This window comes from Sminthopsis crassicaudata, chromosome 3 (assembly GCF_048593235.1).
Source record: "Sminthopsis crassicaudata isolate SCR6 chromosome 3, ASM4859323v1, whole genome shotgun sequence".
Classification (NCBI taxonomy): Eukaryota; Metazoa; Chordata; class Mammalia; order Dasyuromorphia; family Dasyuridae; genus Sminthopsis; species Sminthopsis crassicaudata.
Genome location: NC_133619.1, coordinates 1297658 through 1312257, shown reverse-complemented (window position 1 = coordinate 1312257; position 14600 = coordinate 1297658). Strand labels below are relative to the sequence as shown.

At 54.4% G+C, this 14600-nt stretch overlaps 1 protein-coding gene across 1 annotated transcript in view; it reads left to right on the top strand.

The window, feature by feature from the left end:
* SPNS3 (SPNS lysolipid transporter 3, sphingosine-1-phosphate (putative)) overlaps positions 1–14600 on the top strand; it is a 36795-nt gene that overhangs the window by 10960 nt on the left and 11235 nt on the right. Inside the window, exon 9 of the mRNA XM_074297768.1 lies at positions 9525–9590. Coding sequence (XP_074153869.1) covers positions 9525–9590 — 66 coding nt within the window. The remainder of the gene's footprint in view (positions 1–9524; positions 9591–14600) is intronic.

The following is a 14600-nucleotide window of genomic DNA, read 5'->3' as shown; positions in this document are numbered from 1 at the left end:
GTCTGTCCCTGGGGACGTTGCCCTGGCATCGGGGTAGGGGCAGGGTGGACCAGACGGCTGCTGGGCCGCCTTCTCCCTCTGCAGTCCCGCTGCTGCCCATGGGGTGGGGCCGCTCAGATTCCCTGGGTTTTCCCAGGAAGTGTGAGTGGCCCAAGCCCCTCCTGGTTTTATCTGTGAAGCAGACTGAGGCTGAATGAGGCGCCTGCCACTTGGGGTACTAAATGTCCTCGGAGACTGCTTAAAGTCTCATGGAGAGCTTCCATTTATGCGGCACTTTCGCTTCCCCAAATATTCTTTCCCTTCTCCCCAGAGAGTCCTCTCAGGCAAAAGACTAGAAAAACAACGCACAGGATGAGACCCCGATTCCCCACCCACGCAGAGCTGGGGGCTCCTTGGGGGCTAACCAGCGACATCTTCACCACATCCCCTCAATCGTCCATATTATTTTCCTTTTTATCATCTCTGTCAATCTGTTGTATATGAGGCCATAGCCACTAATCCTAACCCTATTTCTCAACTGAGCCCAAACGATTTTGATGATTACAGCTTTGTGGTACAGTTTGAGATCTGGTACTGCAGATCTCCCCTCCTTTTCATTTTGTTTTATTTATTCCCTTGATATTATTGACCTTTTGTTCCTCCAGATGGAATCTCTTATTATTTTTTTCTACCTCTTCTATAAAGAAATTATTTGGGGGTTTGAATGGTATGTCCCTGAATAAGTTAATTAATTTAGGTAGAATTGTCATTTTTATTATATTGGCTCAGCCTAACCATGAGCAATTAATATTTCTCCAATTGTTTAGCTGGGTCTTTATTTGTGTGAAGAATGTTTTGTGCTTCTATTCCTATAGTTTTTTTTTTCTTTCCTGGAAGGTAGACTCTTAAGTATTTTATACAGTCTGCAGTTATTTTAAGTAGAATTTTTTTTTCTATCTTTTCCTATTGAGTTTGGTTGGTAATGTATAGAAATAGTGATGATTTGTGTGGGTTTATTTTATATCTTGTAAGTGTTAAAGTTGTTTGTTATTTTGATTACATTTTTAGTTGACTTCATAGGATTTTCTAAGAAAATCATCATATCCTATGCAAAAAGTGATAGTTTTGTTTCCTTGTTGCCTGTGCTTATTACTATTTTTTTCTTGTCTTCTTGCTGTGGCTAGCATTTCTAGTACATTATTAAATAGTAATAAAGATAATAGACATCCTTGGTTCTCCTCAATCTTATTGGAAAGACTTCTGGTTTTTCTCCATATTAGATAATTTTTGCTCTTGATTATAAATAGATTTTCCTTATCATTTTAAGGATATACCTATTTTTTGGGGGGGGCTTTCTAATTTTTTAAGAGGCATTGTTTTTTATCAAAAGATTTTTCTTTATCTGTTGAAATAATCACATGATTTTCATTGTTTTTAAATTTAATATGGTCAATTATACTTACAATTTTTCTAATGTTGAATCATCCCTACATTCCTGTTATAAATTCAGACTGGTCTTTAGTGTATAATCTTTGTGATCTATTGTTGTAATCTCCTTGCTAATGTTTTATTTAAAAATTTTGCATCAAAATTCATTAGGGAAGTGGGTTTGTAGTTTTGTTTTGTTTTGTTTTTTTTGACTCTCAATGGTTTGGGTCTCAAGACTACATTGTTGTAACAGAAAAAAAATTGTAGGATACCTTTTTAAACTTATTTTTTTGAGTTTACATAGTAATGAAATGTTCTTTAAATGTTTGGTAGAATTTTCTTGTAAGTTCACCAGGTCTTTGGGGTAGGGGTGGGGATGGGGTTAGGGAATTAATTTATGTTTTTTTCTTTTTCTCTTATCATTTCTTTATCTAAGATAAGGTTATTTAAATATTTTATTTCTATTAATATGGGCAATTTATAATTTTGTAGGTATTCCTCCATCGCATTTAGATTTTCAGTTTTTATTGGTACATAGTTGGGCAAAATAGTTCCTTAAGTGAAAGGTTATTTTACCTTTTTTTTTTCAGTTTTGATACTGGTAATACTGGTTTTCTTCTTTTAAAAAATCTAATTACAAATGGCTTGTCTAATTTATTGTGTGCTTTAAAAAACAGTTTCTAGTTATATTTATCAGTAAAATTTTTTATTTTTAATTTTGTTTATTTTTTTCTTTGATTTTCAGAATTTCCATTTTGCTGTTTAATTGGATGTTTTAAATTTGTTCATTTTATAATTTATTTAGTTGTATGCCTGTTTATTGATATGCTTTCTCTCCTTGATTTATGTAAACATTTAGAGACTTAATTTTTCCCTATGTTCTGCTTTGACTGCTTCCCACAAATTTTGGTATTTTGTCTTGTTGTGGTCATAACTTTTAAATGAAATCTTTGGTTGTTCTAAGATTAGTCTTTTTGCCCACTCATTCTTTAGGAAAAAGTTATTTAGTTTCCATTTAATTTTTAATCTAGACTTCAAAGGTCTTTTTAAATGGAATTTTTATTACATTTTAGTCAGAATATATGCATTTAATATTTTTGCTTTTCTATATTTTCTGAGGTTTTTATGTACTAATATGTATTCGATTTTTGTGAAGTTGCCATGTATATGAGAAATAGTACACTCCTTTCTAATTCCCATTCAGTATTCTTCAGATCTATCATATCTAAGTTTTCTAAAATGTCATTTAGCTCCTTAACTTCTTTCTTGTTTACATTTATATGGCTCTGGAAGAGGTAAATTGATGTTTCCACTATTATAGTTTTAATATTTCCTCCTGTAACTCACTTAACTCTTCCTTTATGAATTTAGATAGCATTCCATTTATTGAATATATATAACCAATTCTGGTATTAATTATCTATGGTATCTACTAATAATATGTAGTTTCCTTGTATTTTTCTTAATTGGGTCTATTTTCCCTTTTTGTTTTATCTGAGATGATGATCATTATCTCTGCCTTTTTTGCTTTAACAAAGGCCTAACTGATTCTGCTCCAGCCTTTTATTTAATATACTGTTTCAAGTATATTTCTTGTAGACAATACATTGTTTGATTCTGGTTTCCAATCCATTTTTCCATTATATGGCGGAGTGCATCCCATTCAGATTCAGTTATGATTGCTAACTGTATTTATGTCCAGCCTATTCTTCTCTGATTTACTCTGTTCCTTCTTTAAGTAACTGTTTTGCTTCTGACCACTACTTCCTTTAATTTTTGCTATTGTTCAGTAGTTGTGGTTGTATCTGACTCTTAGTTATCTCATTTGGGGTTTTCTTGGCAAAGATACTGGAGTGGTTTGCCATTTTCTTCTCCAATGGATCCATTTTGTTAGATAATCAGAGGTTAAATGATTCACACAGCCAGGAAGTGTCTGAGGTTGGATTTAACTCAATCTTCCTGACTCCAAGGCCAGTGCCCTATCCACTGAGCCATTGTTTGCCTTTCTCCCTTAATCTACTATTTGAATTCCTGCAAATCCCATTTACATAATGTATTTTTCCTCATTATTCCTCTCCCTTCTGTACTCTATTAGCACATCCCTCTTCCTCACCCTCATATTTTTCTTTTGAGATCATCCAAACATAATAGAATCACACCCAGGCTCTTTGTCTAATTAGGTTCTCTCCTAGAATGCTGGTAATGGCAAAGTTCTGTGGAATTACATATTATCATCTACTCATATAAGACCATAAACAGTTTAGCCTCATTTGGCCCTTTGAGAATTTTCACTTTGCTTACCTTTTTGGATTTGAGTCTTATGTTTGAATATCCTTTCTATTCAGCTATTCTTTTTTCATCAGGGATGCTTGAAAGTTCTCTATTTCATTAAATATCCATTTTCTCCTTGAAGGGTTATACTCAGTGTTGCTGGGCAAGCTATTCTTGGTTATAATCCTAGTTCCTTTGCCTTCTGGAATATTAAATTACAAACTTATCTCCCTGTATAATAGTGGCCGCTAAATCTTGTATGATCCTGAATTTTTTTCTTTGGCTGTTTGCATCATTTTTTCCTTGACCTGAGAGTTTTGAATTTTGTTTGTAATATTCTTGGAAGCTTTAATTTTCCTTTCATGAAGTGACCAGTGTATTTTTTTCATCCTATTTTTCTCTCTGGTTCTAAAATAGCAGGGCAGTTTTCCTCTATAATTTCTTGAAATAGGATATCTAGGCTCTATTTTTATTCATAGGTTTTAGGTAGTAAATGGTTCTTATTCTTTGAGATATTTTCCGGCTTATTTGTTTTTTTTTCCCTATGAAATATTTCATTTTCTCCTATAATTTTAGTTTTTGGACTTTTAAAAAAGTCCATCAAAAAAAATACATCAGAAAATGATGTTGCATGAAACCCATTTATTGCATTTGGCCAGTTCTAATTTTCAAGGACTTATTTTTTTTTAGTGGGCTTTTGTATCTCATTTCTTACTAGGCTGTTGTTAATAGATTTCTTTTGTAATTAATATTTGGTTTTTAAAATCATTTTAGCTCCTTTAGTTCTGTCTTTAACTCTAGGAATTCTTTTTGGGCTCATGTCCAGGCAATTTTTGAGAGTTTATTTGTAGATAGTCTTGAGTCATTTTCTTCTTCGTGTTTATGTCTTGAACTTCCGTGTCATCATAATAGCTCTTTGTGGTTAGGCTATTTTTGTTTTTGCTCATTCTTTCAGCCTATTTCTTGACTCTGGACTTTAGTTTTGGGAGCAACTGACTTCCGGGGAAGGAGGGGATGTCTGGTCTGAGCTGTTTTCAGCTCCCTTTGGAGGTCTGCAAGTTTTCAGAGTTTTCAAAGTGTGATCTGGGGCGGGATCTGTTCATCCCATTCCTGCTCTGAGTCCTCTGCAAGCTGCCTCCAATGACATGTGGAAAGTCACTCAGGAGGTTCTGCAGGCTCAGATTTCCTGAACCGTCAGCTCCTTTGGTCTCGGTTCCCTGCCTTCCACTGCAGACATATGTAGGGCCAAAGGCCAGTACTGAGGCGCTGCCCTGTTCTGGGGCTCCCAGCTGCAGAGCTGAGTTTCTGGAACTTGGTCTGTACTCATGACTTAGCTGGGCCCTCTTCTTCCTCACAACCACCCCTACCCACTCTGCGTCTGTGACCTGGACCCGGGCAAAGGAGGACAGAGCTGCCAGATGGCATTTGTTCCTGCTCCCAGTGCTGGCTCTGTGTCTCCTGGGTTCTCTTCTGGCCCCAGTGCTTCCTAATGTTCAGTCTCAGGCCCCCTCATTGGCTCCAAGTGCTTGTTCCCTCTGTGTGCTTTTGCCTTTGTGTCTCTTTCTCTGTCTTTCTGTCTCTCACTGCCTCTGTCTCCTCCTGTCTCTTCTGTCTGTCTGTCTCTGTGTGTGTGGGTGTGTTTCTCTCTTTATCTCTGTCTCTGTCTGTCTCTGACTGTGTTTTGACTTTTCTGTGCAGAATTCTGACTAACGGGCTTTCTAGGTTGTTGTGAAAGAGGTGTGCTGGGGGCAGCTGGGTGGCACAGTGGTTAGGGCACCAGCCTTGAAGTCAGGAGGAGCTGAGTTCACCCCTAGCTCTGAACCCCAATTGCCTCAGAAAGAAAGAAAGAGAAAGAAAGCGAGGGCCCATTCTGAGATGTCGGAAATGGGTGTCCAGCAGACACCTGACACTCGGTAGGTCCAATATAGAACTCGCTCTCTTTCCCACAAAGCCTCGCCCCCTCCCACCTTCCCTCACCTCCTCACCCTGGAGCTTGGCAATAGCAGCTGCTGGGTCTACCTGCCTGGAGCTTGGCAATAGCAGCTGCTGGTCTACCTGCCTCCATTTCCACTCCAGTCCATCCTCCATTCGTCCTGGAGGATTTTCCTAAAGCACAGTCCCCTCCTCAATAAGCTGCAGGGCTGTTGCTTCTGGGATCAAATATATGAACCGCTTTGGCATTCAGAGCCTTTCCCACCCTGTTTTCCACCTTCCCATGCTTTTCCCACACTCCTCCTCAGTGCAGGAAACGGCCTCCGGGCTGTCCCATGGCCAGGTCACTCTAGGTCTCAGCCCCGGGCATTCTCTCCCACGGTGCGATAGGCAAGCTCTCACAAGGCCCGGTTTGTGGCTGAGCCTCTGAGCTCTGGGACACGCCCCCATGCGCTGACCCGTCCTGGGGCCGCTGTTAGGGGATCCTGCCCCCCCAAATGTTCATGGCCCCTAAAGGATCATTGACCCCAGAGCAGCGGCAGCACGGCTCAGGCCGGACCACTGCGGTTCTGGGGCCACAAAGGGGCCCTCGTCACCACCCTAGAGCCTCCCCCCAGCTGGGGCCGGCACCAGGGGACCCAGAGCTGGCTGCGGGGCCATCCGAGCAGAGACTCAGAACTAGAAGGACTTTGGGTACAACCCCCCCCCCCCATAACTGAGGAAACAAGCCTGGAGGAAGAGGTCAGTGGGGGAGGAGCTGGGCCGAGGTTCTGGGTTAGCACCTGGACAGGGCCCGGTCCAGCCTGGGGCTGCTTCCTTCCAGTACTTCCTGCTCACTGCCCACCCTCGGGGCTCTGCTTTGGGGAGGCCAGGCCCCCCTCAGGAGGCTGGGGGGCAGGTCCCGGCGCCCCGGGGGTGGGGCCGGGGAAGGAGCTGGCTTGGGAGGGCCTGCAGTTCCACATCTCAGGCCAGGGGAGGCCTTGGGGAGCCTGCCCTGGGCCTTGATTCCCTGTAGGACTGGTGCGTCCTTCCAAGGCCACTTCCTCTCAAGCCTCAGTTTTCCTCTCTGTAAATGGGACTAAGAATGCCCGAGTCCCCGCCTGCCAGGGTTGTTTGGAAGGAGACAGTGACATTGTCGCAGGCCAGAGACTGCTCCAGGAGAAGGAGAATTCGATTCGCGCCGAGCCAAACCCCGCGGCTGGGGCTGGAGGCTGGCACCGGAGCCGTGCTGTGCCCTTGGTTTGCTTGGCACCCGCTCCCTCAATTAGGAGCTGGTGGGCAGGCCCGGCAACGGCCTGGCATCCTCTGCCCCTCATCCATTCACCGGCTCCCCAGGAGCCGTGGGGGCACCTGGGCCCGCTGCATGGCCAGCTGACGGAGGAAGTGAGCTGTGGGAGGGAGGATGGGGCTCGGCGGCCGCCCGGCTCTCCTGGCCCAGCCTCCCTTCAGTCCCACAGTCCCCGTTTTTCTGCAGCAGATTTCAGGGCAGGAGAGGCCCTTATTTTGCTTTTCCCAGGTGGTGCCCGTCGGAGAGGAGGAGTGGGGACAGAGCCGAGGTGGTTGGGGTGCTGCCGCCAGGCCTGCAAGGCTGTTAATCCCCCCGAGTGGGCATCCCGCTTTCTTCCCTGGCAGCTGGGGCACAGTGGACGGGAACACGAGTTTCAATCCAGCCCCAGGCCCTGACAGCCGTGTGACCCTTGGCAAGCCATTTCAGCACATTTGCCTCAGTTTCCTCATCTGTAAAATGGGGATAATAATAGCACTGGCCTCCCAAAGTTGTAAAGATCAGCTGGGACGAATCTGCAAAGACTGGCACGCGGCGGGCGCCATGGAAATCTGTGGCAGTGTCTCCCCCGCCTCCTCCTGGGATCGTTGGCTGAATGCTCCGGACTTTCTCGGTCCAAGGATGAGAAGCGGCTGGGCCTGTGTCTGCTCTGTCGGGGCCCCGGCCTGGCCTGGCTCTGGGGGGGGCATCGGGGGGCCGGCTCAGCAGTTTCTCGTCTCTGTGACGGGGGCCGCGGGCAGGAGGACCCGGGTTTGGGCAGAAGGCTGGAGGCGAGATGGGCCTTTCCCCTCTGGCCCTTCCCCTGGGAACCAGCCTGGAAACTTAAAGGGAACCTGGGGCTGTCTGCCCGCTGTAAATTGTGCCCGCTGGTTAGCGTGCCATGGAGGCGCCCTCAGTGTTCATTTCCAGTCCTCGCCCGCCCCCCATTCTCCCCCATCGAGGCCCCGTTCTCACATGACGCCGCGCAAACCGTGCTCCCGGCCGAGGCGAATTCTAGAGTCTCTCTGGAGAGCTAACCAAGGCCACGCCCTCTGAGCCTCCAAGTCGGGGGCTCTTCTGGAGGCGGGGGCGAGGGGCGCCAGGGGTCCCCGGCCGCTCCTTCCTGGTGGGTGCATCTGACCAAGCTGGAGAAGGCTCAGAAGAGTCGAGCACCTAGGCTGCTGTTCTAGCCCGAGACCCTGAGTCTGAGCTTCCCTTCAGAGGGGGCGGTGGGGGTGAGTGGAGGAGGCAGGCTGGCTCTGCCCGAGCCTCCTCTCTGTTAGGACCCTCGCGGCCTCTGCCCCGGCCCCCCTCCCCGCTGCTCACACCACCGCCTCGAGCCCGGCGCTGCCTCCGAGACTCTGCTCCGAGGGGTCTCTGGGCCACAGCGCGAAGACACCTCAGCAGGGGCCGGGAGGGAAAGGACGCCGGGGGGGGGGAGGCCAGGATGGGCAGTCGAGTGGACGATCCACACCAGCTTACGTCTAGCCGGGAGAGAGGCTGCCCGGCGCACGATGACCCGGGCACGGAGAGTGATGGGAGAGTGGGGAGGAGCCGGATGGGTGCGGGGGCTCCGAAGCATCGCCTGGGACCCCTGACCAAAACCCAGCCTTTGGAGACTGTCCCCCGTGGAGGAGGGAGCACGCTCTCTCCAGCCCCTGGAAGTCCTCCGGGCCCGCCATTTCCCCCGGGGAGCTCAGCTCTGGCCCGGGGATGCGGCAATGTCTCCGATGTTTGTCCAAGACCCACCTTTGTCCCGCGGCCCAGAAGGGCCTGGAAAACCCGTCCTGTTACCTCTCGGCCTCGCCCATCCTGTGTTGGCCAAGACGGGCTCTCGGTGACAAGAGTCCGGATGTTCTGGAAAAGCGAGTCCGCCCCCGGGGGACAGAGGACAAGGCTCCCGCCTTTGTGGCTAGGGGAAGAATGTGCAGGGCCACTCCCGCCGTCACCCAGGAAGAGCCCCAGCCCCCACCTTGGCTCCCGTCAGGGGCTCGCTGCGGCCTGGGGGAGCTCACTGTAAAAGGGGGAGGCACCCGAGCTTGTTGGGAAGCCCAAGTGAGGCTGAGAAGCGCCTGTAGCCCTCAGGGGCTCTGTGAATGCTGCAAACACTGACATCAAGTCCTCCTCGGACCTCAGGGTCCTCCTCTGGGCAGCGGGAAACAGGCCGACCCCTGAACCCCTCACGGCCCGGGGTGCAGCGGGGGGAGGCAGGGCTCCCTGGCTCCGCTGCTCGGAGCCTTCCCACCAGTGGACAAGGAAATAGTTTGGTTTTTCAGGGAGGAGCAGGGGGAGAGTCCAAGGCATGGGGGGGGGGGGGTCTGGGAAACCTCAGCGGGACCAAGGAGGTGGGGGAAGGGGCGGGAGAGGGAAGGGGCTGGGGGCTGTCTCAGGAGGTGGGCAGCAGGGGGTCGGTCCTGCTTTCTCACTGGGTTAGAGGTGCAGGGAAGCGGGGGCCTCTGAGGCTCCGAGTTAGGATCCCGTAGCTTCCCTCCGGAACCCCAGGGGGCTCGGAGCCGGCTGGAGCGGGCAGGGCCTGTCCGAGGTGCCCCAGGCTGTGCCAGTGAGGGGTCCTCCGCGGCCCGGACACCCAAGGGCAGGGGCTTCTCCTGTGGAGAAAGGGCCGAAATGATGGCAGCTGTTCTCTCTGCAGGTCTTCCTCGCCCTCGGGGAGCTCCTGCTCTCTTTCAACTGGGCCCTCGTCACCGACATCCTGCTGGTAAGTCAGCCGGGTCTTGGGGGGCTGTGCCGGGGAGGAAAGGGCGCCAGTGGCCCGGCCCGCTCCCCCAGGCTTGGCGCACCCTGGCCCTGGTAGCGAACATGACATTACAGGGGAGGGAGCAGCCCTGGCTGGGCACGGGAGGGCAGGAGCTCCGAGTCCTCCCAGCCGCTTGGACGCCGGCCCCGCTCCGGGCTTCCCGGAGGGACCCTGCTGTCCCGGCCGCCTCGCTCAGTGTGTGGGGGCTGCGTGGCCATTTCTGGGGGCTGCGGCCTCTGCCTTCTGGGAGGCCCTAGTGCAGCCAGAGGGGGAGCCATTGCAGACCAATATCGGGGAGCTGGTGCTTCCTGGTTCTAATGCTGTGTTCCTTTAGTGATCCTCAGCTCAGAGAGGGAGGAAGGAGGGAGGGAGGGAGGGAGGGAAAAAGGAAGGAAGGAGGGAAAGAAGGAAGGAAGGAAGGAAGGAAGGAAGGAAGGAAGGAAGGAAGGAAGGAAGGAAGGAAGGAAGGAAGGAAGGAAGGAAGGAAGGAAGGAAGGAAGGAAGGAAGGAAGGAAGGAAGGAAGGAAGGAAGGAAGGAAGGAAGGAAAGAAGGAAGGAAAGAAGGAAGGGAGGGAGGGAGGGAGGGAGGGAGAGAGAGAGGGAGGAAGGAAGGAAGGAAGGAAGGAAGGAAAGAAGTAAGGAAGGGAGGGAGGGAGGGAGGGAGGGAGAGAGAGAGGGAGGAAGGAAGGAAGGAAGGAAGGAAGGAAGGAAGGAAGGAAGGAAGGAAGGAAGAGAGGAAGGAAGGAAGGGAGGGAGGGAGGGAGGGAGGAAGGAAGGAAGGGAGGGAGGGAGGGAGGGAGAGAGGGAGGGAGGGGGGAGGGAGGGAGGGAGGGAGGAAGGAAGGAAGGAAGGAAGGAAGGAAGGAAGGAAGGAAGGAAGGAAGGAAGGAGGGAGGGAGGGAGGGAGGGAGGGAGGGAGGGAGGGAGGGAGGGAGGGAGGGAGAGAGGAAATAAACATTTGTTAAAAATGTTTATTATTGGCCAGGCGCTGTGCAAAGCCAAAAGAAAGGCGGGTTCCTCTAGGAGCTTCCCGTCTGATGGGAGAGGGAGACCACACACAAAAGCCAGGAACGGGGCCAGGCAGGGAGTGAGCACTCCGGAGGGTCTGGGCCCACGTTGGGGCCCAGGATTGGGTTTTGGGTCAGTTTCTGGGCATCTCAAAGCAATTTGGGGGCAGACGGTGTGATTGTGCCCTTGATTGGCAGGATGAGTTTATGATTGTGCCCTTGGTTGGCAGGCCGCGTCCTGGAGCCAGCCCTTGTGGGCTCCCTGGAAGGAGTGGGGGGGCACCGGGAGGCTCCTTCTCAGCGCAGGAAGGGCTCTGGGCCGGCGGTCGCACCTCGGCCTGGTGGGGTCCGGATCGTTCCGTCACCACAAGGCATTCCCCAAGGACTGGGCCAGCTCTGGGCCCAAAGGCCTGCGGCCCCGCCCGCCTGTCTCAGGGGCTTCCGAGTGTTTGCACTAGTTCAGGCCTTTGCGGGTGGGGGCCCTCCCAAGAATCTGGGGTCTTAGTCACCATCGGGACCGCAAGGGGCTCCCCCGGGGGACGGCAGGGAGGGCCGGGCAGGCCTGTGTGGGTGGGGGAGGCCCGGACGGGAGGGAAGTCCCGGCCCAGCAGGTTTCTGGATCCGGCCCTGTGGGGAAGGCCAGGGGAGGGCGAGCAGCTTCGGGCCTGCTCCGGGATGGGCGCAGGGCAGCCTGGGACCTGAGCCGGAGCTGCCCCAGAATCTCCGCGTCCCAGCCAGCAGCGGTCCTTGGGGGCGGGGGGGCTGGTGCGTGAGCCAGAGCTGTCCCTCAGGTCTCCGCGGGGTGCGGGAGGACCCGCTGTAATGGAGGGATGGGCCACATTGCTCTGCTTGGCTCCCGGGCCCGGGCCCCCGAACGTTGAGCTGCGGGGAGAGGGAGGAACTTCCAGCGTGGAGAGTCCCTGCCCTGGCCCTGTGAGCCCCTCAGGGCCGCCTCCCACTTCACATTCTCCTGGCACAGGGGGGTCCATCCCGGGGCAGCAGGGGCTCACTGGGGTGTCTGTGGTTCCTTCCCCTTCCCGTCCGCCCCACGCCCAGGCCCCCGCACGGCCCCCTCCTGCCCTTAATTCCCAGCGTTCTTGGGGTCTGACCCCAAGCTGCCTTCCAAGGTGCCCCCTGCAGCCGGGCCCCCCTCCGTCTCGGCGCCCCAAGGAGGGAGCTGTCTGGCCGTAGCACAGGACCCCACATCAAAGCCCTTGGCCAGCGCTCAGTGGAAATCTGGGGGAGGATCTGCCTTCCCCAAGGACCCCCATCCTGGCTTGGGGCAGAACGTAGGGGAGTTGGGCGGGGGGCTTCCAGAGGCGGGGCGGCCCCTTCCGTCATCTGCTTGCTCAGGGCCTCCCTCAGAGATCCCATTGTTGGCTCACAAGGGGCCTCCAGGCTCCACCAGGAAGAGGTGGGGGCTGCCCGATTCCCGGGGGGCCGGGAGGCTCCCCCCTCACTGAGGGCTCAGGCTTGGGCTCGGTTTCCCCCTCGGGCTCAGCCCCTCTCTGGGGACACCTTTGTCGGCCCCACGGGAGACGGTTCCAGCAGCCTCGGCCCCCACTCTCTCGGGTCGTGCAATACTGGAGCAGGCGGCGCGCTCCCACGTGGGGAAGGTCCCAGGGGCCGCTCCAGGCAGGACCAGGAGAAAGCGCCGACCCTGCCGGGACTGAGAATGCCAGAGTGGGCAAGACCCGGGCCGAAGCCCCCAGCGAGCGAGCAGCGGGAGCGGCCGGCCGGGCTCTGCCCTCTGCCTCCTCCCCGGGGCTTGGCCCAGGTGCTGGGCTTCTATTTTGGGCAGGCTGGCACGCCTGGGAGGAGGAAGGGAGCCTGCTGGAGCACAGCTGCTCTGCATGCCATCTTGGCAGGAGAGCGAGTCCTTGAGAGGGCAGGGAGAGAGGCCACGAGGCTGGCGAGCAGAGGGATCAGAGAAGGCTGGGAGAGGAAGGACCACCCAGCCCCCACAGCTGGCCGCACAGGGGCTCCCGAGGGTGCAGGTGGACCCCGCCTCCCCCCCCCCTCTTGTTCCCTGGAGGGCAAGGGAGCCGCGAGCTCGGAGGGCTGCAGGTGCTTCTCCGGAGTGTGGCAGTGCTCTTGTGCGGGGCTCACTCGGACACTGGCATCCTCCTGCTCTAAGGGACCCAGGCTCAGGCTGCCCACTGAAGTCCCGAGGGGCAGAGGAGGCCATTACAGAACGGACTTCGGAGGAGAGAGATGGGCTTGGCAAGGAGGGAGCTGCCCGTTATTGCAGAGGATCCAGAAGGAAGCGTCGTCCCTGGGGGGCCCTGCGATAGAAGTAGGAGTTCGGGGACCCCCGGGCGAGGAGAGCAGAAGCAGGGTACCAATAGCTGGCATTTATGCCGTGCTTCAGGCTCGCCCGGTCCTGGCCATAACCTTGGGAGGTCACGATTCTTAGCATCCCCATTTTACAGATGAGGAAACTGAGGCTGAGGGGGAAGTGACTTGTCCTGAGTAAGTGACTGAGATGTGATTTGAACTCAGGGCCTGCAGACTCTGAGCCCGGGACAAAAGGCTTCTGGCAGCCGAGAGGATTTTGAATAGAAGGATGCTGGGGCCGGGGTGGTGGGTTCGATGGAGAGGCAGGAGATCCGGTGCAGCGGCTCTTTTGGACCAATCAGCACAAGGGCCGAGAGGGTCCCCTTCGGCTGTCACATAAAGCCGAGCCCCTCCCCGGGGGGGGGGGGGGTGGCCCCGGCTCGGGAGGATGCTGCTGGAACAGCCCTTTCCACTCCTGCTGTGGAGCCAGGAGGGGAGCAGGGAGGAGACGGGAGACCGTGGACATGCAGGGGGCGTCGAGGAGGGAGCCCCAGGAGAGAGCTCTGAAAGGGACCGGGCCCTGAGGCTGAGGAGGGGGAGGAGGCAGGAGGCCGCTCTTGGAGATGGGGAGGCTGCGGGCACCGGCGCTGGAGCGGCCCCCGAGAGGCCGAGGGCGCAGGGAACGGATCGTGGGGGCCGAGGAGGCCCCGCGAGAGCGTGTGCAGCTGTGGGCTGGCTGCGGGGCCGCGATTCCCCCCAACAAACACAGATGCTCAGGAGCAGCTGGGGCCGGGGCCCAGTGGGAGGGCCAGGCAAGGCCGAGGTCGGAGGCGAGGGCCGGGAGGAGGGACCGCCGTCTCGGGCCTTCCACAGACCGGACGCCCAAGGACCGCTGGGCGACTCCTGGGCCAGGGTGCGGAGGAGGGAGCTCCTGGGCCAACGTGGCGAGCGCCGGCGCCTTAGGACGACCCGAGGAGCGCGACGTCCCGAGGAGCCCGACGGCCCGAGGAGCGCGACGGCCCGCGGAGCGCGACGGCCCCGCGGAGCGCGACGGCCCGAGGAGCGCGACGGCCCGAGGAGCGCGACGGCCCGCGGAGCGCGACGGCCCGCGGAGCCCGACGGCCCGAGGAGCGCGACGGCCCGAGGAGCGCGACGGCCCGAGGAGCGCGACGGCCCGAGGAGCGCGACGGCCCGAGGAGCGCGACGGCCCGAGGAGCGCGACGGCCCGAGGAGCGCGACGGCCCGAGGAGCGCGACGTCCCGGCGGCCTCTGAAGAAGCTTGAGACTGACGCGTTCCTAGAGGCCATTCCGTTCAAATCACCAAGCGGAGGCCGCTCCAGGCCAGGAGGGAGCCGGGTTTGCCAGGAGCAGGACGGGGGTCGGGCTCCCCTCAGCAGGGAGAAGGACGCCCTGTGTAGAAAATGTCAAACAGGATGGTCACAAGTGCTTAGGGGTCCTCGGCACATCCAGCCCTCCCCGAACTACAGCGTGGGGACTGGAAAGCCGGGGGGTGAGCCCGTGGCCCGGACCCCGTCGGCTACCGGAGAAGAACCCCGGAAGTCAGAGAGAGCATCTTCCAATGGCGGGAAGACTCGTCTTGTTGATTGGCAGCCTCATAGCCCCAGTGGTCTGGATAAGCTGAGATGATCGTCTGAATCTATGATTAAAAGAGGTTTTTAAGAAATCCT